The sequence below is a fragment of the Chaetodon auriga genome, chromosome 6 (assembly GCF_051107435.1).
Source record: "Chaetodon auriga isolate fChaAug3 chromosome 6, fChaAug3.hap1, whole genome shotgun sequence".
Classification (NCBI taxonomy): Eukaryota; Metazoa; Chordata; class Actinopteri; order Chaetodontiformes; family Chaetodontidae; genus Chaetodon; species Chaetodon auriga.
The window spans coordinates 22,944,347-22,969,819 of NC_135079.1; the positions used below are offsets into that span (position 1 = coordinate 22,944,347).

General features: G+C 40.5%; 1 protein-coding gene across 1 annotated transcript in view; it reads right to left on the reverse strand.

Annotated features, from left to right (window-relative positions):
• Window positions 1-4,152: 4,152 nt before the first annotated feature.
• nrn1la (neuritin 1-like a) overlaps window positions 4,153-25,473 on the reverse strand; it is an 81,017-nt gene continuing 59,696 nt past the window's right edge. The window contains exon 3 of the mRNA XM_076732203.1: window positions 4,153-5,820. Within this exon, the coding sequence (XP_076588318.1) occupies window positions 5,523-5,820 (298 nt within the window). The 3' untranslated portion in view covers window positions 4,153-5,522. The remainder of the gene's footprint in view (window positions 5,821-25,473) is intronic.

The following is a 25,473-nucleotide window of genomic DNA, read 5'->3' on the forward strand; positions in this document are numbered from 1 at the left end:
ATTCCTAGCCCCATGATACCATGTGTGGATTATGGAGAATCAACATGATGTCCTGTCTAGTCTAGGTATCTGTGTCATAGTTATTTGATTGTATTCATATCCCAAAAATTAACCAAAACTCTCTGTAAATTGATCTTTCCAATTTTTTAGTTGCTATCGCTGCTGTCTTAAAACACCAATAGCGTTCACTGCTCTCTGTCTGAGCTAGCTGCTACCGCTCCACTCACCCATGGCGTTTGATGGTGGTAATAGTGTTTGTTAAATGCCACCAAAAAACAGGAATAAAGGCTCTCTTCCAAGGCTGAATCTTTAATTATGAGTGTGGTTAATAGGCTTTTGAATGAGGTTTTCTTACTTCTGGAAAAGAACCAGGAAGTTATGGTATCACATCAGCTCCCTATAGGATCAGAATTTAGTTTAGTTTGATAGCTGGTGCAGCCGTGAACAGTGCAATTTGTCCCAGAAACCTGTAAAATTATCTTCGGGTCGTCTTCCCATTCCAATAGAAGGCAGATCACATTATGTAATGGATGCATTGCCACATCCTTTATTTCTCAAGAAGCTCTAGGAAAAGAGAAGACGCCTGTAGCGCATCACTAGCTCTCACAGATCCTGGTTCAGTGAGAGGAGTAACAGCAGGTTGTGGCCATAATTCACGCAGGATATCATGGGTTTATGGACGGCATGGATAAGGTATAACACACGACTAGTAGAAAATGTTAAAGCTTTAAAAGTAGCACTTGCAGGGCAAATATGACATTGTCTATACACATATGAAATATATTACTGCTATATACACTGGTATTCATTGAGCTGTAAGTATTCACACTGTACACAGTGATGGCACCTAACTCATTGTCAGGCTGTATGTTTCTTGTCATAAAACACTGATTTGACTTTCCATATTTAGAAATAGCTGTTTCAATTTATTTGAGTGACACGTGTGTGTGTGTGTGTGTGTGTGTGTGTGTGTGTGTGTGTGTTTTCGTGTGCATATCACCAAGACAGGAGGCATTTAGATGTACTTAATTATTCTCTTTTTCTTCTATATTAGCAGTATAGTTAAGATAAAAAGTTAAAAAGCAGAATTCTGTCCTGTCTTCGCCCTCCTCAGTCTTCACAAAATGCATCCTCAGCCATACGTAGGTCAGTGCCTCACTTATTTTATACTTTCCTCTCTTACCTTCCAGTCTTTAGTAATTTCTGTTTTGTCTTATCAGTAATTAAAACTGGGAGGTGTCAGGTTTAAGCTTGGAGTCTGAAAATACAGCTTTGCTTGCAGCCACTTGCTGAAGGCAAGCAGATAAACCTGCTTCCCAGGTCAGAGTTTGTCTGTCCGATCTGTTCCACTTAAACCTCTTTTCAAAATGTCATGCATTTTTCACTATTGCCATCTGCCATGTCTGTCCCAGCCTAAGGTGTGTGTGTGTGTGTGTGTGTGTGTGTGTGTGTGTGTGTGTGTGTGTGTTCACAATCAAAGCTGCTGGCTGAAAGTGTTGCTGAGTCCGTAAACGGGCAGAATGTTTGATGCCCTCTCAGTGCTTCTTCTTCTCTCTGTTGGTTTGACCGCTGCATTATGGTGTTATGTTCTTTACAGTAAGTGTGCATCATCTTCGGGAATCTTATTTGCTGTCTTTTTGAGAGTTAGATGAGAAAATCGATACCACTCTCACTCTCATTAGGTACGAAGATAGCTTAGTTTTGACGAGGGGCCCAAATTAAACTGCGAGTTGAGAGAGACCACCAAGTCGTCACGAACTGTGTCATACTGAATTTCAGGAGTTATCTTTGGTAAGGGATTTGAAAGGGTTTGAATTCGATAAAATGCAATCAAACCCTCAACCCTAAACATAGTCATCCTCTCCAGTAGAGGAGGCGCAAACGAAGAGTCTCGCGGAGGAGGGAGACACTGGAGGGTGCACAAGGTGTATGTAAAATGTTGCCTTCATGTAAAGGAACATTAGCACTAATTAAACCGCATGAAAATCATCTTTGCCATTTGTTCTCAGTAATAACACCAAATATACTGAACCGTTAATGTGACAATAATGTATTGGTGTTTAAGTATGTTTCCCTTTATCTTGTCCTCTCAGAGTACCGAGCTGTTGCCGGAGGCGAGGAGATGTACAATTCCCTGCTCTGCTCTGGCCAATAACGTCGCATTACCCTGTGGTTTTATTGAAAACCACTCCCAAATTGCATTTGTCCACCTGCCTTACATGAAACTTATCTTCTCATAAAAGATTTTGTGAGTGTTTTCGTGTTTTTCCAGCACCTCTGCGCAAAGCAGACTTTTAAAATCTAATCTGAAGCAGTTATTCTCCTGTTAAACAAAGCTATCGGTGAGGCTATGATGACTGAACTCACTACAGGCCTGTATTCATACAAACACATCCAATCTGATTTTCCTATCTATGCCTTAAATCTATGGTTTACTCAGATTTAGCCTCCAGTGACAACATCTTATCTGAGCTCTGTGGAGATGGTTTTCAAATTGCTGCACCTTGGTGAATCAGCCACTGAGGCCTCTAATTGCTAATTCTGTCAGTTTAATTAAAGTTAAAAACTACATCAGCCTCTCTAAACCATCCAAGCATATCTCTGGGCTAAGTCCCTTATGTAAAGAAAAAAAAAATAGCTGTGGGCTGATTGGAGATTTTTCATTCTGAGTGCTCTCTATGTTTCTGCTCGGTCTCTTTGGCCTTAGATTTACCTCGCAGAGTTTTCCACCGATGGGGTCAATAGCTACGGGGTTTATTCTCTACATTCCAGTGACTTCAATCCAGGGATAAAATGTAAAATTGGCCAAAGGTTTATTCCTGTTATAGCTTCTGTGTGGCAAGAGTAAGAAAGTATTTAAATGAAAAGTCTACTTTTGACATTGACATCACAAACACACAAGAAAAAAGTGTCACTATTGTTTTTTTTTTGTGAAGAAAAATAAACCCTCAACCTAAAGTCTCCTGTGTAAAACACACTGGTGCCAGACAGGTGGACTCAGTCCTCAACAAGGCAGAACAGTGTTTGCTCTCAAGGTGTACTCATGTCTCTGTCTGCGTCTAATCTGATAGTTTTTCTGATCCTGGGCCAGACAGAAACAACTGTTACCCACAGTCACTTAGAATAAGAAGCAGCTTCAGCAGGCCTGCAGGGCCAGACTACGACTCTTGGAGCATGAAATACGCTTGGCATGCAAGAGGATCGTGATTCTGACTGGAGAACATATTGGTCTCTCACTATACAGTACGGGATGCCAAGGAACAGCCCCGGAGGATTTCATACCTGGGCAGGCACCAAATGAAAACAACTCCAGCACACTTCACTTTAACTTTCATTTTGCTGCAGCAGCTGCAGAGGAACTTGTCATGCTTCTCGGGCAAATAAGAAATCCATGACATTTTATGTCGCGTTGATTTTCAAAATAAACAAATCAAAATGTCACTTCATTGTTGTTATTTTTGTCTCTCAGCAAATACATGTCTAATTTAAATCAACTTTATTTGTGTGTATGCCATAGCCTCGTATAGAGTCTAATTTTAGAGTGTAAAAGACTTCAGAGAATTTCTTTCCAGTACTGCAGTTGAGATAAATGTTCTTTCATCCATCATCTTTAATTTATCAAATTTTTGTGGTCCTATACGATCCTATAGGGCCACAGTACATGTTCAGTATGAAGACAAATTGCTGGAGCCATTATTCCCAGTTTGATCACATTGATATTTCACGTTCCCTAAGATGATTTTCTTTCTCAAAGGCAGCTACAGAACAATCAGTTTTTCATACCATCCACAACAATATTACTGTGTCCCACAGCATTTACAGACAAATCTGTACACCCAAAGCCAATAAGTGCTGTGCATGCCTTAGCTAAGAACTTGCACTTAGGGAAACATTGAGGACTTTTTGAGCACCCAATAGTTCTTTTATTTGGAAGAGAGTTTTCTGTACTGGCAGTAGTCCTTCTCCATTTTTGTTTCAGGGCCTTGAGCTTTTTCTAGTGACTCCCCAAACGACAAAACTATTTGAACACTATATTGAGCCAGGATTCTTGAGAGAGACTAAATTTAGTTTATACGAATCCTTGAAGGGAGAATTAAAAAACCTCTGGACTGAGCTCCACAGTCTATTTCTGCTCAGCAAGCGAACAAGAAAGGTCTCGAAGAACCTTTATTGGTTGTTTAAATCTCATAAACCAATCAAATTCTTTAAGCACACGTCTGAAATGTCAGTAAAAGCATCGTAAGCCTCTGTGCTCTGATGTCGTGTAGTTCTGACTTAAATGAGATGTGCAGGTAGGTCAGGAGGGAGGGAGGGATTTGAAAAAGTGAGAGAGAGTGTCTTAGAGAATCACGGTGATTTGGAGCTGCAGAGTGCTGTTAGCCTTGACCCGCAATTTACTAATCCATGTTGTTAGATCAGGACGAGGAGAACAAGGGAGAAATGAATACATTTCACTGCATCTACACACTTTTGGAAATATAAACTTCAAGCAGCTGATATCCAAGCACACACTCCTGCTAACTACTAGGCTCAAGTGATGATGGAAGGGGCTAGCTAACGTCCCAAAGCCTAAATTTTTTATTTTTTGTATATTTGACAGATTTACAAGAGGAAACTATACAATTAATGCAGGACAATGGAACGAGAAGGTTGAAAATGTATTTGTATTTGACCTTGTCTTTAATTGTGTTCGCCTACTGCGTGTTTTTGAGGAACATTTTGTTTGGATTTTAGTATTAAATTCTCAGAACATTTTCCTCAAACATCTGTAAAGCAATCCACAAAACGAACACTACAAATATTTTCCCCTTTGAGCGTTCATGTTTTGAGCTAGTCACTGTTGCTGGTCACAGGAGTGACTTCGACAGAGGCAGCTTGGAGAGACCAGAGGAGAAAGAAGTGAAAGGTTATCAAACAGAGACTTATCGCAGCACTACACAGCCACCGAGACAGACTGGAAGGTAGCAATCCAGATTTGTTAGATTTACATAATTATCAAATGCTTCACACTATAAAGCTGATAAATGAATGTGTTTAGCTAGCTGTGGCAGCTGGCCTCTTCATCACTTAGTTTCCAGGTTTATTATATACGACGTTATTGTCTCTCTCTTACTACACTCAGGAGGACAGAGTCCCCCTGCAACCATCATACATGAGCTAATACTAACTAAATGTAGAGGGACAGGGGATCAAGCCAGATGACACAAGGCTGCCATACGCATCTGTTTAACTATGTATGTGTTTGCAGGCCGTTTGTACTGTGGTGGTGTATCTCGGTATGAATTTTGTGTGTATTTCCAACTAAGAGACTAATTAAAAGGCAGAGAATATGTATGAAACAGCGCAGGCAGTTTAAAGATACATTATCAAAAAGACTGCCGGGCCTCTGAACATGCAGTTTAGAAATATTCAACCCCTGGCAAAGCAGAGGAAAAAAATACTGTGGAAAGTCTATGGACTTGTGGAAGAAAAAATACACAAAGTTTATATCTATTCACACTAGTCCCATTTCTTTGGGGTATTTATATCCAAAACACTAACAGAAGCAGAGGAGACAGTAGCATGAGAAGGTGGCGGCAGCCTGCCAGATGATCAGCGGCCCCTCGTAGAGACTCCTGGTTGAGTTCTTCCTGGTTGGGGGAGCCATGCGGGGAAACTGAGGCGACTGGGTGGTTGTTGCGGTTGGAGCACATGTCGTACAGGTTCCCGGAGAACTGCATCTTCTTGGATTCCTGGCGGAGAGATTCCCAGACGGCCGCTGCTTCCTCTGGACAGCCGGCCATCGCCACGTTGGCGCAGTCATGGAACTCATCCCATGACCTGAAGAAAAGAAGAGGAGGAGGATGAGACTGAGGGTGCGAAGTGTGAAACACCCGAACCAGTAATCTCCTAGAAACACATGACTGAAAATCTCAGCAGACTGCTCTGAAAATGACAGATCACGTAATGACAGTGAAGCATCTGTGCTTTCATTGAGAAAATCAAATTCAATCTATTTGTTTGCCCCCTCGACTTGTTTTGCAGTTGCCAAGAGACCATCTGCTGATCTTCACTGCTCTGAGAGCAAAGGTTGCCCTGTGGGTTCGACTGGAACGTGGAAAAACCTTCATTAGTTCAAGGAATGGGAAAGCTGTCATGAGCTGGGTGTTGGTTGAATCGCTGCTGTGTTCATCCATCAGAGGCAAAACGGACTTTTGAAACACTTCCTGAGACCTGACAAGAGTAACAATAAGGACAACAACAAATAAAGAGTAAAGAAGTGGAGGGAAGGATGATGAAGAGGAGACAGAATGAAGTAATCTTACGGAGGTCACTTGGATATAAAGATATTTTTTCAGCTAAACACAACATTAAACTTTATTCCAATAACCTTCAAGCTCCTCATCCAAAGCTGAGTCTGAGTCTGTCTGACTGTAATTGGCTGCTAATTCTTTCTCTCATCATGAATGTGTTGGCTAAGTTGTCTCTGAGGAAATACTGGCTGAGCGTTAACTAGAAGAGAGAGCGAGGGATGGTGGAGAAAGTGGAGGCAGATGGCTCTGTTTAACATTTATTGACATGAAAAACTTAAAGTACTTTAACACACAAAAAAAATAAAAGTTCATAGAATCAATACCACGCTGAGCAGCATGCCACAGAGGAGCTATGCACGCAAGTCATCCTGATAGGACACAGCAGGCCTGTATCTTGTACTTGTGAGTATTCTCATTGACTGCTTAGAAGAACAGCCTGGCGTGCTCTTGTTTGCAGCCTCACGTCTTGGGACACACTGCCCATCAGGTCACGGAACCTCTTCCTTTTCATTTCAGCGGCCATGTTTACAGGTTAGAGCAGCCACTGAGCCAATGTGAGCACCGCGGCTGCAGCAGTGTGCCATCCAGAGATTTGCCGAGTCACCTATTTGTCCCATGTGACCCGAGCTGTTCTCAGCAAAAACACAGTGAAAATGATGTGTTGATGAGTTACACTGACATCGTACCAGCAACGTTACACCTTCACTACAGGTTCAATGTCTGCATCTGCAGAAAATATCACAGATGTGTTAAACTCAGCATTTCCTGTATTCTGTATCCTTTTCTGATTAAGCTAAATATACATGAAATTTATAATGAAATGAAATGAAACATTCTGTCATTGAATGTCCAGTGATATGGCTGGCACCGGTGGTCCCATAAAGAGACTGATATCAAAAAATTCTCTGTCCATTCTGAACAAAGGTGGGTCCAGTATGTGTGGACCATCTGCTAAACCCCCTTTGATGAGTCAGTGTCAAATCATAGCTTAGCAACTGGAACTTCCCCCTGTCATAAATATAATACTAGGACTAACTAGCTGTATGCTGCATTACAAGAAAAACGTTGAAGATGCTGACTTTATGCCGAGGACATGTAGCTTTAGCCTCAGTCTTTCAGAAAAATTTGCAAGTATCCGTAAAGTGCATTTTTAATATCCTTTTTACAGGATTTTTTTTTTTTTTTTTTTTTTTTAAAGCAAAGTTGGTCCCAGTTTGTGCGTCTGTGGAGCTCCCTGTCTGATATGGTTGTTATTAACACAGAAACACCTCAGGGGACTATCCTGTCTCCAACTCCGTACACCTCACATTTTCAGTAGAACTCTGACCACCTGCAGAAGTTCTCTGACGGCCCTGTGGTGGTGTGGTGTATTAGGGTCAGACTACAGGGATCTGTTGGCTAACTTCATGGAGTGGTGAATCATCTGCTCCTAAATGTAAACAAGACCAAGGAGATGGTGGTCAATTTTAAAACTGCAACCAAGCTCATAAACATCATGGCTGAGGAGACTGGAATTGTTGAGCACTACAAGCATTTGGCTGTAACTGGAACAACAGACTGGACTGGACCAACACCAGTGCTGTGTTCAAGAAGGGCAGAACAGATTCTATTATTGAAGAATTTTCTTTCAAGATCTTATGCAACAAGATGCTGGTAATCTTCTCCCAGTCTGTGCTGGTGAGTGGCATTTCCTGTGCTGTGGTCTGCTGGGGGAGCAACGTCAATGGCAGAGATGCCAGCAGGATCAAGGAACCCTGGACACAGGCCAAACACACACACCCCTCCCAGATGACAAACTACAGAGATATATTTTGTAGGTCTACTCCTCTGACCATTCTTGAAATTGGGATATAAAGTTAAAATAAAGAGCTAAAAGACATATCAACTGAGCACAAAGACTGGAAGCTGAATGCTAACATGCGTATGTCTGCTGCATATTGTACGGATGCTACATTCACACGTCAGCAGCACGTCAAAAACAGAAGAATGTCCTGTAACTTTAAGGTGACACATTATTCCAAATGGTTACCCCACTGGCCTAAATTAAGCACAGTTGATGTGTTATGTATTTGAAGCAGTTCATTAACAGCAAACAGATATATAGGAGTTAAATCAGCCAAATTGACTGTATTACTATAAATTGGTAAATGTAACTGCAAAGATAGCATTGCCAACAACAGCGTGTGGACACTTCTGTCGTTCTCTTCACCAAGTGAATGATATCCAGGCTGTGAGACATTTCTGATATTTCTCGATTTGAATTTACAACTAAGAGGTTGACGGAAATTATTGTCCAATCAGCTGCTTTTACTTACAATCTCAAACTAATATCGAACTTCTCATCATAGTCCAGGTTTGACGGCAGGTTTGCTACTTAAACCATATATGCGTTATGTCTATCCGTTAAACATAACGGGAAGCTTTGCACGGTGTATGTTCTAAGGTAAGTGATCATTTGAACTGTACTACACCAAAGACAATGTCTTCAATTCAGCGTGTGATACCAAAGGCAAGGTACACAAGAGTGACAAAGATCTAATGTATTGTGGGTGAGTCTAGCAAATTGTAGACTGAATGGAGCAGTTCTGATTTATCACTGTAGTTGGTGAGGGATTGATTACCAGACTCTAATTCAGACAAATAAGATAAATCATGATGGAATGGGATGCTTGCCTTCGTTGCAGTCCTGCACTGTGATACCCTGAAGGTTTGTATCATTACTAATCTTGCAAACTGTAGCTGTAATTCTCACCTAAACTGAACTGCTGAATCATAACTCTTACAAAATCCCTTAAAGGAGGAAGAAGTAGCAACATTTTCACATTCTGGAGGACTTTTCTCACCTGTACTGTATGTCACTTTGAGGACATTTGCGACTGATCATAAATACGGAAATGCAGGCACACACACCTTCTGACAGACTCCAGCACACATCTCACCTCTTTGCTGTCACATGCTGTACACAAATCTAATTTCTTTAGGCCCATCTTTAGCCTCAAATTCAATGAATGTTGTGACTGTGTTGACACAGTGAGGAAGACACACTTATGAACACACCCACATGCAGCTTTATAAAGCCTCCCTCCTTCACTGCTGCAGGCCTGCCCTCCCTTGATGACTCTGCATGAGTGTGTCTGTGTGTGTTTGGCCTGTGTCCAGAGCTTAAACACTCCAGTGGTCCACCTCTGACAGAACCCTGCTGGAGGAGGACGGCTGCTTACCTGCTGCTGTGGGAGGAGCAGCTGATGGAGGCGAGGAGAGGGGGCTGCTGTGGGCTGCCAGCATCTGGTTATCATCTGTGTACCTGAGTGTGTGTGCAAGTGTGTGTCTAGGAGACAGCAAGAGGATGACAGAGTCATGTGCAGTGGTGCAGAGTTTATAGTGTGTAGGGATTTGAGATTGTGTGTGTCTTCAAGAAGTGTGTGTGAATGTTTTTGGATGTAGGTGTGTGGGTCTTTGCTCCAGTCACAGGTGGTGCAGAGACAGCAGAAACGCACTGAGGACACCGATAGACAGACCAGCTGCTTTCATAATAATGAAACCTCTTGAGAGTATGTCTGTTCTGCAGCTAACATGCTGCTGCTGACATCTGAAAACCTTCAAACCCCAGTTCTGGGCTTCTTGTTCATTGTTTTTTGATTTGAAATGAATGTACACAGCATTATGGCCATATGGGTGTCCACGGATCTACGACACAGGCTGCATTTATGGACACATGGGCCAATATTTAACACATTTAGCTGAACAAAGTTGTTTCAGGAAAGGTAATGGAGAGCAAGAGAGAGTAGAGTGAAACACAGCAGAACAGCACAGGAGACATTAGAGAACAGGAGGAACAAAAAGGTTCAGTATGTTCAACTCCTGTGACACAGTCTGCACCTTGTACATCTGAGAAGAATGAATTAGAGTACAATTTTTCACCTTGGGTTCAAGACTCGACATAGATTTTTAAATTCATGATGACAGGACAGTTTTATTTTGACATTAGTTAGATAAGCTGACAACAGCTTATATGGGTCCTTAAAATGGTAAAGATTTGATCCCTGTCCAGCCCTGAATTATTTAAGACCACTGTCAGAGGTCACTGGGAATTTGAGCCCTCATTGGAGTGTGACAGGATACACTAAAGAGCAGAAAAATACAGTAGAGTATATGATAGCAGAAAAGTATAGAGTATAATATTCTTTAAATTAGATTATTAAATTACAGTAAATGAAATGCGTAAATACCCAATAAATTGAGATATATAAATAAATTGGAGCCAGCAGATGCTTAACTTAGCTCACCTTAGCATAAAGACTGGAAGCAGGGTGAGGCAGCTAGCCTGACTCTGTCCAAAGATAACACAATTCAGGCCCCAGCACCTCTAAAATGAACATGTTATATGTTGTGAAAAACGAAGGTGTTATGGGGGTTATGTGCTGGACCGGGTTATTTCTTGGCTGGGAGCACTGACTTCCTTATGCCTTCAGTGTGTGCCTGGAAACCTTGAGGTGACAAGACAGTTTCTCTCCTTTCCTTCTTTTTGTCAACACTATTGAGGATGTGGTTGTCTTGTCTGAATGAACTTCATTAGAATTGTCAATGAGCAAAACCACCCAGGGATCCCTTGCTAACATTCAATGTGAGCAGCCAAGCTTTCCAGATTAATAAAAAGGTGAAGCACCTTCCCTGCACTGAGGTGTTTTAGGACAGACCCAAGCTACCTGTGTCCCCCAGGTTCCAGTCTTTGTGCTAAGCTAAGCCGCCTGTCTGCTGGCTCTAGCCTTATACTTAACATGAGAGTGGTATCAATCTAATTCTCAGCAAGAACGTGAACAAGTGTAAGTCCCAAAAATGCTGAACTGTTCCTTTACTTTTCTGGTGATAATCAGGTGAGGAAATATTTTGCCAGGACAGTGATTGGGGACTACATTAACAATATCACCCCCTAGCCCCAGTATGTCAAACCCTGTGGTGTATGTAGTCCTGTTTGCTTCAGTGTGGTTTAAAGAAAAAGGTAATGTATTTAATGCCGGTAGCCTGCTGGTTAGGTCAGTAAACAAGTAGATCTTTTTTTATCCTCATTAATTTTACTGCTATTTTATTATACTATTACTTCAATATACAGTTCAGACTTTCAGAATATAAATATATTGACATTTCCACATATCTCAAATCATCTTTTATGTCAGAGCTAGAAATAACACAACTTGGATGTAAAAGTGATTTCGTCTGAAGCGTCAGTTATGTGGGTCTTTTATCACATCCTACAAAAACCTCAGAAAACATCGTGACTATTCTGCCCAAGGTTGATGTAATAAAAGGTTAAAAAAAAAAAAAAAAAACAAGTCGCAGCCTCTAAACTCCAGTGAGTTGCAAAAAGCAAAGAAATGGAAAAAAAAAAAAAAAAAAATCTGCCATTCTTGAGAAACAGATTGACAAAGCTTTCATATTAAAATCATCACACTTCAACTGCAGTGGCCTTCATCAGGGTTAGCGGGTTGCCATGCTTCAAGAAGGCTTCCTTCACCTCGCTGAAGAGGAAAAAAATCTTTTTATTTTCCTTTCACACAAGACTTGATCTATATTTTGCAGATGCAGTATCTCAGCACTAAACGCTTAAGTGCTAAATGACTATTTTTATACATGTTTAAAAACTACTTCATGTGGAGGCTTTTGGCTTTTACAGATCTATAATCCCACTTTCTTGTATGTGCCAGCTTTTTTGTAGAAAAAAAAAGACCCTTTAAATAATTTCTAAATCTACATGATAAGCAGAAAGACATGCAGAACTTGGGAATATTATGGCGTGTTTGTTTGGCAGCAGCTGAAATCCTAACTGCTGCATCCTAAATGAGCTGCAGAGCTGAAAGTGACTTCAAACCGAGGCAGGAATAGGAATAGAGGCGCTACAATGAGATGCAATGAAAGCATGAATGGCCTTATCTAAATCTGTAGAGGATAAAAATATAAAGGCAAATGGAAAGGCTTCTGTGAAAGAAGAATGGGTGAGGGGGGGGGCAGGGGTCTACTGAGGGAAGGGTTGTGCAGGTTTGCTTGAGGGCCCTCTTCCCCAGTCACTGAGTAAGTATTATTGCTCATTAACACAGCACAGAAATAAAACATTAAAATCCTTGCAGTCTAGCATGTCATTTTTAATATCACTTTAAAATATTCATATAGTAACTTGTGATTTAGCTCTGCTGTATTTACACCTCGTGGCACACCCCAAATTATCTGAGCATTAATTTGTCGTATCATATAAAAACAGATGCAGCTCAGCACTGACTTTATGCTGTTTTTCTCATGTGATATTTGTGTGATATTATAAAGTGTCAGTCTGTGGGTCCTGTCCAGATAAGGGGGAGCACGTTTGACTACCAGTCACAGGCGCTGCTGCAGTCCAGACTGAACAGAGTGGGTGGATTATTCATAAAACATTGACTTCTGGATCACCACACTCCACCCGGTCACTGGCCTTTACGACTAGTTGACCACCTGAATCATTTTCTATTTCCATCCACCTTTTAAAATTGATTTTTTTTTGCCTTACAGGATAAGCAAGAGCATGTTTTTAAGTATTAATCAAAATGAAATCAAAGGAAAATGTATTGAGCCGCTAGAGACTGCGGGCCTTGGACTGGCCCCCCCATGCATATAACCCACTATTGATTGTGAGAGTTTTCTGATGAAACCTGTTTTAGCGATCGTAGACTCCAGCTATCCTTTGTGTGACTGTAGCCAAGGAAACAAAGGCCACATTTTTTACCTTGCTTCTCTTTGTACTTTATAAATACTTCATCTAAAAAGTCAGAATGAGGAGTTTTCTCAGTGTTGTGCTTCAACTACTTCCTGTCATTCAGGTAAGACCTCCCTTCAGACTTTGTAAGATTGAACTTTTTTTAATGATCAGCACCATGTCCTTTCCAAAGGCTTTTTAAGTGTTTTTTCCTTTTCATTGCATAGTTTGTGTGTTGTGAAATGATTGATTTTTTTTCTGTGACTACTGTCAGATGGCAAACTTGGATAAGTCTTTAATCCCTCTGTGGTGATTATGTATCTTTGACGGAGCCCTGAGTATCCACTCTCTCACAGTGTCCCCTCTATTATGCCCACATCCTATACATTTAGCTTGTTGACACTGACATAAAATCTATATGACCGTCAATCAACAATCTTTTTCATGCAACTCTCTCTGTCTCTCTCTGCACTAGTGTGAACAACACTGCCTGAACTCTTTACATTGCTAATCTGCTAATCTGTCTTCAAAATGTTCAATATCATAAAATATGCCACTGGCATTTGAAGGCAACTTGTGCTGACAGTGAAGTTACTGAAAAGAGCAATCAGCACAGGCCAAGTAACGCTAGCATTAGCACCTGATGCTACTTTCAGCTGCCCCCCAACTCCTCGTGGTCACTGAAGTCTGTTTATTTACAGGGACACTTGCACCCACACAGGATTAGAAATTCAGAGGCGTTATCAAAATATTTGTATTGATTTTCGCATATATTATAAACTCACAGCAGCGCTCAATACACCAAAATGAAGTAAATATAGAAAAATAAAAAACGATTATTGTTAGGCATCACAGACCGTCAGTGAAAATCCACTTTAATACAGTAAGTTTGCAGTTGATGAATAAATAAAATAAAATAGAGCACAGATACAAATGTCAAATAAAAAAATGGAAAACGGAGTAGGGGGTAGGGAATTAAGCTACAACAGTGTATTTAAGATGCTCACATTTAAGATGGGAGCTGACTGGTGATTGCTGAAGTCTTTCCTTGACTGTTAAAAAGAAATAAAAGTCCCTTTCAAAACACGTCCAACACACGCTTCATCCCTCTCCTCCGCCATAATTGAGAGAAATGGAGCAAAATAGATGTTTGCCAGAATATGGGAAGTGATATGAGCTTGTTTATGTTCAAAATGGATCTTAACTGAGACCACATCCTTGGAGAACCATGACTAATTGAATTAATCATCCAACTGCATTTATTTAAGGGTAGTGGGGAACAAATTAAGAGCGAAGTGACACTGTATTACTTAAATGCTGCTCCGTAACAGCCCAGACGACTCTTCATCAGATAAGTCAGAAACCCAAAACATCATCTTGTGGATGCTGGCTGCCCAATAATAATGTCAATAAATGGGTGAAGACAGACCTCCCTCCATCTTATGTCTTTCAAAATGTTCTTTCCTTAATTGGAGTATATTTTTATTCCAAATAAAAGTTGATGTGCATCTTTAATTCCTCAAAAAAGGAGAACAGGAATAAAGACTGATTGTTTGAAACAGAAATAAAAAAGCAGAAGTGATCCTACCAGCGACTGACGAAGGCAGGGTTGACCATTTCTGCACGTCCTGTTTGGCCTCATTAAACACTGTTTTAAAGTTATTGTTCAACAGACGCTTGTACTTGTAAGTGACACAAACACCCATCTAAGTAAAGCTAGCAACGCCAAATGACATATGACACGCGTCATCATTCATGGGGAATGCTTTTAGATAAGCTGAACTTGTATCCTGACCCCTGCCCAAACTCAGTGATAAGGTCTTAAGCAATGGTCATGGTAGCATCTGGATCTGACAGAAAAAGAAGATTATCAGTGATTGAAATGATCACTCATGCAATTGTTTCCCTTTTGCCCTCTAACTACACTAGACTTTCCTCTTAACATTATCGCTAGGGGTTCGATGGTGATGTGGAACACATGAGGGCTCAGGGTACTCCCTTGTCTCGTGCCGCAGAGAAGCAGAAGACCACAAACAGAAAGTATGACCAAAACCAAACTTGTTGAGCGCAGTGAACAGGTACTTGTATTCAATCTTGTCAAATGCTTTTGTGCATCTAAGGACATCATAATCTCTGGCTCCACATTGTTGTATTGATAGATAACACTGAAAAGCAGCAAAGATTTGCTCGATAATTGTCTACCTACAATGGAACCCATCTCATCTTTATGTGTCATTGTAGACATACTTTTCTGAATAAGACCGGCCATAACCTTGGTCAAAATTTTCTAGTCGCAATATAATAGATTAACCGTGCAAGGGAATTCACAAAACAGCTGATCTTTAGTCATTTTGAGTAATGATGCGATAAAAGTCTGCAGAGGTGGGGGAAGAGCCTTTTTCTCCAGGACCTCTTCAAAAACCTTCACTGATAATGGCAGTAATTTGAGAGCAAATGTTTTAAAAAGTTCTGCTGGGCACTGATCACAGCCTGGTGCCTTTCCCGACTTCAGTTTTTTAATTGCACTATCAATCTCTGTTGAAGTTATATGTCTTTCTAAACCAGACTTGTCTGATTCATCCAAGGAGGCCATGTTTTACTTCACTAAAGAAGTCCTCTACTAATTCTTTGTTACTCACTTCTTAAGTATATAAGTTTTCATAAAAAGACTTAAATTTTGTGTTAATGTCTCTTTGGTGTCTAACAGTATTACCTTCCCCATCTGTTACTGCTGATATTAAACCAGCTGTTGCTGACGGTTTAAGTTGATGGCTCAAGAGCTTAAAGGCATGCTCCCCACATTCATAGAAATAATGACATAATAATTTCAAATGAAGATCTATAACATTATCTATAGTCAGGGAATCAAGTTCTGCCTGGAGCGAAGTGCTCGTATATATTCTCAGTGTAATTGGTCAAGCACTTTAATCCGGTCAGTCAACTCTTCAGCCCGTTTATTTCCCCCAGCATTATAGGATGTCACATCCCCTCAGATATGCTTTTATGATTTCCCATGACATGCAATAACTTATCTCACTCATTAGTTAGGGACTCATTAGTTTTGAGAAATACGTTGATGTGTGTGTTCATAAAGTCAACAAAGTTTTGTTCCAAAAGTAGTCTTGGGTTAAGGTGCCATGCATGCAGAGGAAGCTTATTTTCTGGAAGCATTTAAAAGTACTAGACAGTGGTCTGATATGACTATTCCACTGTATTCTACGTGTAATTATGGGAAATCATTTTTGACCTATTAAAAGCTAATCAATCATCGGGTAAGTTTTGGTGCTCTGGGAAAATGTTGTTTGGGTGTAGATTATTTGAATCTCCAGGGGTCAATCGCTCCACAGGCTTTAAGAAATGCTCCAATGCAGCATGCAGATTTACAACTTGCGATGACCTTTGTGCTGGATCAATCAAGTGTGGATCTAAGACACAGTTTAAATCATCCCCTAATATTAAATCATGCGAATCCAGGTCTGGCAAAAGCCAAGACTGGGGGCACACACATTTGCAAGCATTAGCGGCCTATTAAACAATTCCCATTGAATGATTATGTGGTGACTTCATTCCCCTTGTGATGTTAGACTCTCTAAACTGTGCATCTCGGTGCAGGAGAATAGCCCACCCCCCCCTACATTTGCTATTAAAGTCAGAGAGGAAAACTTGCATAAATCCTCTGCAGAGTTTTGATTGGTCTTTACATAATAAATTACTTTCCTGTAAATACACTATTTCAGTTTTTAATTTGCTTAGGTGATTAAATACCTTGCTCCACTTAACCGGATGATTCAATGCCCTTACATTCCAGCTCACCAATGTGCTGTCGGCCCTGCCTATATCCTCCGGCGCCATCAAGGCGACCTCTCAAATGATGCCGCCGCCTGATCTCTGCTTTGTAGCCAGTGGCTCTGAAAAGACTGCACTGGTAATAGAGTTGCAGCCATAAAAATAGAAAAAAAGGAACATGCCAAACATGACTTTGCCTGTTGCTCTTCCAGTCGACCTCAAAATGTTTACCATGTGAGCTCCACACAGGAACAAAAATATAGCTCAGAGTAACTCTTATCTCTTCAGCTGATCTGGTAATGCTGTCTTTAAGTGTCTCACATAAATGTAAGATAACTGTTTCAACTGTCTTAAACATGTTATGCAGCAATACAAACACCTGACCCATTTATTTTCATGCATGTTTGTTCGTAGCGTAGCTTTCCTCAGCTCTTCGCTCTTCTTTTGCATCCATTGCCATCAGGAGAACCAGACATATTTCAAATCAACAGTCCTGAACATGTTACAGTACAGCAAAATAAATAATAATGTCCAATGTGTTCACACACCTATAATGTCTTCGGGGTAGCTTGCCTCAGTGCTTTCCCGCTCTTCTTTGTGCAGGCATAACAAGAATATCAAAAATATTTCAAATGGACAATTAAACATTCCTGAGCACGTCACAGTACAATGAGATGAAATGTCCCATATATTCATACACCCACACTGTCTGTGGTACAGCTTGCCTCATCTCTTTTCCAGTCTTCTTTGTGCATTTAAGTGTTGCCAGCAAGAATAACAAGGCAAATGGGAAATGCAAGCAAATCTGAACACGTTGTAGTGAAAGAAAAGAAAATCTGCTCTATATATACCCACACATATTGTTCATGGAGTGGGTCGCGGCATTCTTCAGCTCACTGAGAGGTGCATATCTCAGGTAGGAAAGTCCTTCATAACCCAAAGGCAGGCCCCTCACCTCAGTAATGGCTGCCCATTGTCTACTCACGGCCTGAGTTCAGTCCTGCAGGATTTGGATATGGTCAGCATCGGCAGTTGTTACTGATTCCATCTCTATGGCCTTCCTCAACAGGGGCTCTTTCTCGGAGAAGAAAATTACATTCGGTGCCCGTGGTGGAAGGTTATTTTGTGTCTGTTTTCTTTGGAGAGTCAGTGTACCTTGTCGATGATTGGAGGCTTTTCAAGACTGAGAGATTTTTTTTAGCATTAGCAGCGGCCAGATCTTTCTTCATACTGCCGACATCTGATTCCACTGAGGTGACTGAGTCTGAATGGCTGCTACCTTCAGCCTCCAGCTCAGATACTTGGCTGCTGGCTGCCTTGATTCTTTTATTAACTTGTCCCACCACTTTTTGTTATTCCATCTGAATGTGGACAGCCTGGCCTCGGAGTTCTGCTGACTGAGCTATTACCTTTTCTTCCATTTTTGCTATTGTTTTGGAGATTTAACTGCTTGTACCACTGTGTTATGGTTATGGGCCATAGTGTTTTCATCTTCTGCTGGGTGAGCATTAACATTAGGGTTAGCCTCAGAGGTCTTCGCCTCAGACTTGTTGCTTTCTTGAGGTTTTTTAGGGGCATTTTTTCTTAGCAGTGAAAAGTTACCGACCTAACTTGTTTGTCTAACACATGGGGTTGATTTATGTAACCTAAAAGGAGCACTCATCTGAAATAGTAGTTCCCACGAAGAGCTTCACAAAAAAACTCTTTTTTACATGCTGTTGCCCTAACTGGAAGTCCTCCTACATTCAGAGCGATGATGCTGATCCAGGAACTGAGGCAAACAACCCAGAGTCAGCAGCATTTTAGAGGAAAAATGATCCTTCTTGGAGATTGGCCATAAGTGTATTACTGTCCCTGTTCACCGTTGTTGATGCAGTAGATGGAAATAGAATTTTCTAATTTATCAAATATACATGAAATATCAAATTCTTATCAAATCAGCTTTGAACTGCAGTGTATCTTATTGTATCTGATGTACACCCAAGCATCATTATTTATGTAAGAACAGTCATTATAACAGCTTATTGTTACTACTCAAAGCTTTAAGAGTGGTTTTAACTCTAAATAGCCTTACAAATGATAACCTATAAACCCTTTATAATGTTGCCTGAATGTAAAGTGGAAACTATTTTTCATCTAAACCACCCCTATTCTTTTTAAAGCTGCAGCAAAAGCTTACTGTTTAATTCTATTGTGCCTAATTCCTCTGTATGTTTAGCCCCAAATATTTCCCTTTCACCTCACCTCGTCTGGATCCACAGTGAATGATTGCAACTGCATAATACCTATTGTGAATATAAGGAATAAAAGCAGCGCTGAACTCCTGGGAGCGCTCTGACAATGGAGCAGCCTTGGCCTAGATGCAAATCATAGCCTCTTATTCAGACTACACTGTAGCGTGCATGTGTGTATGTGCGTGTTGGAGTGCGCATGTGCTTGCAGATCTTCAGAGGGGAGTGCCGTGCTACCTCCTCATTAAGTGGCTCAGATAGAAGTGCTAAAACCATGTTCCACAGTGGAAAGAGGGAGCTGAAAAGGAAAACAGAGTTGAGGGATGGAGGGAGGTGAACGAAGATAAGAGGGAGGGAAAGAGAGAGCAAACAAAGAGGAGGGAGAAAGAGAGAGGGAAGCAAAGAGGGATGGATAGAAAGATATAAAAATAAGAGAAAGAAGAAGTGAGGCGAGGACATAGAGAGTAGTTTGGGGAGAAGTGTGTATGTCGACATGTGGATTGTGTGTGCGTGTCTGTGTGTGTGTGTGTGTGTGTGTGTGTGTGTGTGTGTGTGAGCTCTTATGTCCCTGCATTAGGCAACACTCACACTTAGGTGGCTGGGTTGCAGGATTAGTAGTTTAATTGGTACCTCAAGGAACAGAATAGACTTAACAACAGTGGAGTGGTACCACGGGTGGGCTGCAGGGCCATGGTGACACGCACACACACACACACACACACACACACACACGCACATGCACACACGCACGCACACACAACACACAGCGTTGTTATTCCACTTGTGAGGAAATTCTCTTGAACCGTTCTGATACCCTTGTTGTAATCAAAACTGTGTTTCTAAGTTTTTGAGAAGAATCCTGAACATAAATCCACACACCGATGCCAATCATTGTCACAGGGATAATGACTGTAAGCATGCTCCATCAAAAGTGTTCAGACCCTCTTCCCACACCTTTCTAACATTGGAATTGGGGGTCTGTGTCTGTCAATGCCTGTAACTTTCTGAAAGCGACAATCCGCCATTCGCACCCAGTACACGTTGTGATTGGGCTGAGCTGAGAAAGGAGCCAGGGTTTGACCCTCTCCCTCAACCTCTTTTTTGAGTCTCTGTCTTTTGAATAGTGAGCAACCGAGCGCATGATTTTAAATGCCTTCCTGGACAGACTGCCTGAAAATGTGTGCTGCTATTCCTATATTTAAACAGCATCCTCCCTCTCTATGACAGCCTTCGAGTGTGGCTGGGCTATAAACACTCACGAAACAATTACGATGCTAGCATGGTGATGATAGGCAGGTAAAATGTTAACATGCTCTCTACTGAAAATGTTGCAGTGTAGAGTCAGACATAAAGGTTGGCTAACATTGTTTCATTCTGCTAAGTAACAGTATGTATGATGATTTGTTCGCATTAACTTACCACAACATTAGGTCGCCCTAACCCTATCATTAACTATCATTAACTTCAACTTTGTAATAAGTCACTTCTTTGCCTCTGTGGAGAGCTTCTCTTTAAATGGACAGGTGAGTTTCGCACATAATTTCAACATTTCTGAGGATGAACGATTGACAGATGACACGTGACAGATAATGAGTGCTAATATGCTATCATCAGAGTCCTCCAGGATTTCCATTTCCTACATCAATATGCAATATTGTTAATGGAAAGAGACGAGACTACAATGTGTTTCAAAAAATAAAATCTTTACAAAAATCTCTAGAAAAGATGAGACTTTCTTCTTTTCTTTTCTTTCTTTCTTTCTTTCTGTGCTGCATGTGTGATATCAGGACTACTGGCAGCATACAATGAGCAATGTGTGTGTGTGTGTGTGTGTGTGTGTGTGTGTGTGTGTGAGAGAGAGAGAGAGAATGTATGTGTGTGCACGCCTGCATGTGAGTCAGTTGATGTGCAAGTGCTGATTATATGCAGGGGATGCTGACATGAAACTGTAGCAGGGCAAATATGGGAAACGCTGATGTTTCAGTTAGACTGCAGGTTTATTTAAAGCAGCAGGAGGAGCTTCAGTCTGAAACTAGTGAGCGAACAACCTGTAAGCCAAACATTTTAACATCATTAACGCCAGCCTAGCGTGCACCAAACACCTGAGCAGCTGACTTACTAACTAATGTATTCGGCGACATAAACATGCTGCACTCGTATGTCCTTCACACTGTCATCAAAATGAATCTGGATGTTTTCCTTAAATTGATTCCATCAGACGACGAGAGCAGAAACTTTCTCCAAAGCTGAACTCTCAATCATTCAACCTGTGTGTTTTTTTTTTTTTCATCAGATAAGATCAAATCTTAAATAAGTTTGACTACAATGACAAAAAGTTATTGGTTTTGACTAAATTGACTGAAAAGTTGAAAGTAATGTGATGACTAAGAAAACTAAAATGTCAACAGTTTAATTGACTGAAATAAGACTAAAAAAGTTCTAGTTTTCTTTGACTAAGATTAGACTAAAACACTCACTTTTAGTCTAGTAAAACTTGACTAAAAAAACAGGATGAGATTGAACAAACCTGATAAAAACTCACAAGGACATTTGGACATGTGACTAAAATACTAAAACTAAAAAAAAAAAAAAAGCTGGCAAAAGTATCACTAAGGGGGATCACTTAAGTCATGATGGTGCACCATGAATATCTGTACATAAATTCACTGTAATCCATCCTGTAATTTTTGGGGGAAATTTCAGTCTGGACCATAATTGTGACTGACTGACTAACACTCCATCTCAAGTGCCACGCCACCACCATGGTTCAAAAAGGAGGGAAGGAAGTAGGAAAGGAAAGGAGGATAGAATGAGAAGGTGCAGTAAAGCTTGGGCCAAGATATCAGTGAGATGACTTATCCTGCAAGAGACTGCAGCACATGCACACATCCTCACAGGAGGATACATTCAAAATAACTCCATTAGGTTTTGCGTCAAGGATTATGATGTCCTTTGTAGATCTCAACATAAATGTGTTTTGAACAAAAGAAAAGCCCTCACTGGATTCCCTGGAGTTGACTGTGTTATATATAGCATGTATGGTGTCACTGGCTGATCATGTTCTTCAGTTTGAAAAAGCCTCATTCATAATGTAGTGAGAAAAGAGTGCTGGCCACAATTCCTGTTGTGTTGCATTAAATAACTCCTTAACCTGTCAGCTCTGCAGTACAGCAGTGTGATGTCTACTTTGACCTCTTTGGTTGATCTCTGTTGTTCCCAGTATCTGTGTACAGTGCGCTGTGATGGCTATGTCTACTTCAGGAGTTTGTTTTGGCCCCGTACAAAAATCACTCAACAGAGACGTTGCTGTAAGATCAGTGATCCTATTCTAAGACCCATCACACATTATGCTTCCTTTCCTTGGTCAAGAGGATACGACTTCTCAAGAAGATGGATGATAGAGGTATGTATAAATAGAACGGTGAGATGGTGACAGAGAGAGAAGAAAAAAAATGATGGATAGATACAGGATATGGAGAAATTGAGTGGTGAGAGAAAGAAAAGGTGGGGAAGCGAGAGATGCTCTGCATCTTTAATCAGAGTCATCAGGCCTCCAGCTAAAACAATGAGAGGCTAAAAAGAGAGCTGCAGAGTGCAGATATGCTGGGAGAAGAGGCAGCGCTGTTAGGGAGTAAGTGTTCAAAGTTAAAATCAAACCAGAATTAAAATTCATTCTTGCTGAGGAATCTGTATCTCCTTCCTGTTTGTTTTGACTGGTATACTTATTTGGTCAAAACTGTCTTCAGCAAAGAAATTACCAGACATTTTATTCGTTTTTCTGCAGTAACTTCATTCCCTATATTAGTGCTCTCCTCAAGGCATTTGATTTACTGGTGATTTGATTGGTTCAATGTCTGTGAGTATGCATTAACAATAGTCACCAGATGTCACAAGTTGGGATGTTGTGTAAAACATAATTTCATAATAGAATGTGATCATTTGCTAATCTTTTTGATATATAGTCAATAGAAAACAGTACAAACTGAATGTTTGATCTCATCAACTGCACTGATGCTTATTCTTATTCAGAACTTGATGCAGCAACACGTTGCATACAAGTTGGTTCAGTAGCAACTAAAGACCGGGAAAGTTGTGGAATGTTCCAGAAACACCTGTTTGGAACATTCCACAGGTAAACAGGTTGATTGGTAACAGGTGATAGTATCATGATTGGGTCTGAAAGGGGCATCCTGGAAAGACTCAGTCGATCACAAGCGAGGATGGAGAGAGGTTCACCACTTTGTGAACACATGATTGTATGAAGGATATTAATACATGAGCTCAATGCATGGAAACACTTTGGAAAACTGTTGTTTAAAACATTTTATTTGCAAATGATTGATTCTGTTTTACACAGTGTCCAAACTTTTTGGAACCACGGTTGTGTGTGTGATGTGAGCACAGCCTACATTACTTTGTCACTCTTTATTTTACATCATGTTATGATTCATAGGGGGAGACAGCGAACACTATGTAGAAGTCTTCCTTCATATAATGCAGGACAAACACTAATGAGCTGCGGAAAACAAAGCAGGTGTTGAAATAACATAGAAAAAATAACACAGAAAAAATCTGTGGTGTAGCATCCTCTGGGGACAGGGGGACACGTGAATGACCATTAATTTGAATGACTAAAGGTTATTCATGCAAAGCTCTTAACTTCTCCAATTTACATTATGTCACATACCAATCCGTACCTGTATCCTATAGCCTGAGACTCTGGGAGGGAACAGCCTTCCCAGATGCATTAGCCACAGTTCCAAGGCAAAGATTAGATTAGCAGGTCACAGTGAAATCTTCCAATCCGACAAATCTGATTCACATTCCATGTAAGGCAAGTATCTCAGGCCCTGCTTCAACCAGTCTAAAACTATCCCCATTTAATATTAGGTCCCTGTGTAACAAATCACTTTGATTTTATAACCTCTTGATTTTATGCTCATATATTTAGTGGCTACCAAAATGTTCCCCACAATTCCTTTCTTTCAAATAACTGCATGGTCATTAAAGTACACATAGATAATGTCATTAACCTGTTAAAAAAAGAGCTAGCAATGGGAATACCAGAGCGCTTTTATGGAAGCTGAAATGGAATAGGTAACTGCCCCATCTTCAAATAATGTTGATGATCTACTGAATACTTTCAGTTCTAAAATATTGAATGTAAGTGATGTCATTACTCCTGCTAAGGTTTAATGGATTGCTCGTAAGCAAAAGGCACCATGGCCGTAAGGACCCAAAGAAGTGCCAGAAAGCAGAGCCAGTAGATAGATATTAGACACATCAAGGTAGATCAAACCTCCAGATTCACTTTGAACTCTATCCAGAAAAATTACATATTAATGGTCCTAACTTGAAAGGTGCTATGGAAGCATTTGTCTCTGAGATCACCAACAATACCTGTAACAATTTATTTAGACATCTTATTTGCTAACTAACCCTCCAGTTCCAATATCCCCACTAGTTACTACTAGAACTTGTTTGCACTAGCAAATGTTGTCATTTTGATTCTTTTTAATGACAAGATTCAAGGCATCAGACATGATGTTAACTCCAGAAGTAACTTGGTAAATATGACTCAATTCAATCGCATTGATGACAAGACACTGTCATCAGTGTCAAATCTTCCACCTGTTGCCTTGATGTTTTACCCACCAGGTTCTTTAAAACAGTTTTGAGGCGCCTGGAGAAAGATCTGATACTGGTAGTTAACAATTCTCTCTAATCTGACATTTTTCCAAAGGCTTTGAAAACTGCCATTAAAAAGCTGTCATTAAGCTTCTGCTAAAGAAGAACGGTCTTGATGCATCTGTACTGGATAACTGCTGACCTATATCAAACTCACTGCTCTTCGGTAAAGTTGGTGAAAAAGTTGTTCATCAACAACTATTGCTTCAATAACTTTCAGCCAGGATTTCAGCCCCATCTCAGCACTATATGCTTCCTTCAGGCCAAACCCTACGTAAATCTACACATCCCTTACTCCAGGTGACAGGACCCTTCTCTGTGCCACTGCATCAAACAAATCAATGACTGGATGTGGAAAGGTTTTCTCAAACTAAACATAGTTAAGACTGGGATAATTGTCTTTGGGGCAAAGAAGGAAAGGCAGAATGTTGGTTCTCACCTTGACCTCTTGTCCCTCAAACTAACCCTTCAAAGTTGTAGTCTACACATCTTTTTCCTGCATGGACGTCTCACACATTAGATGCAGTCTCCTTTTAATCTATTCAGCTGTCTCCACCAGCTCTGGCTCACATCTTAGCTGCACCTCATGAAGCATTTATTTACACTTCAATTCTATTTAACATTTAATAGTAACATTGATGCTCAATTAAAAGGCACTGAATACATATACAGCATTTATCTACATCTACATTGTTTTACTTATTATATTGTTTACTTGTATGTACCATATCTGGCTTTTTTTTTTACAGATGCT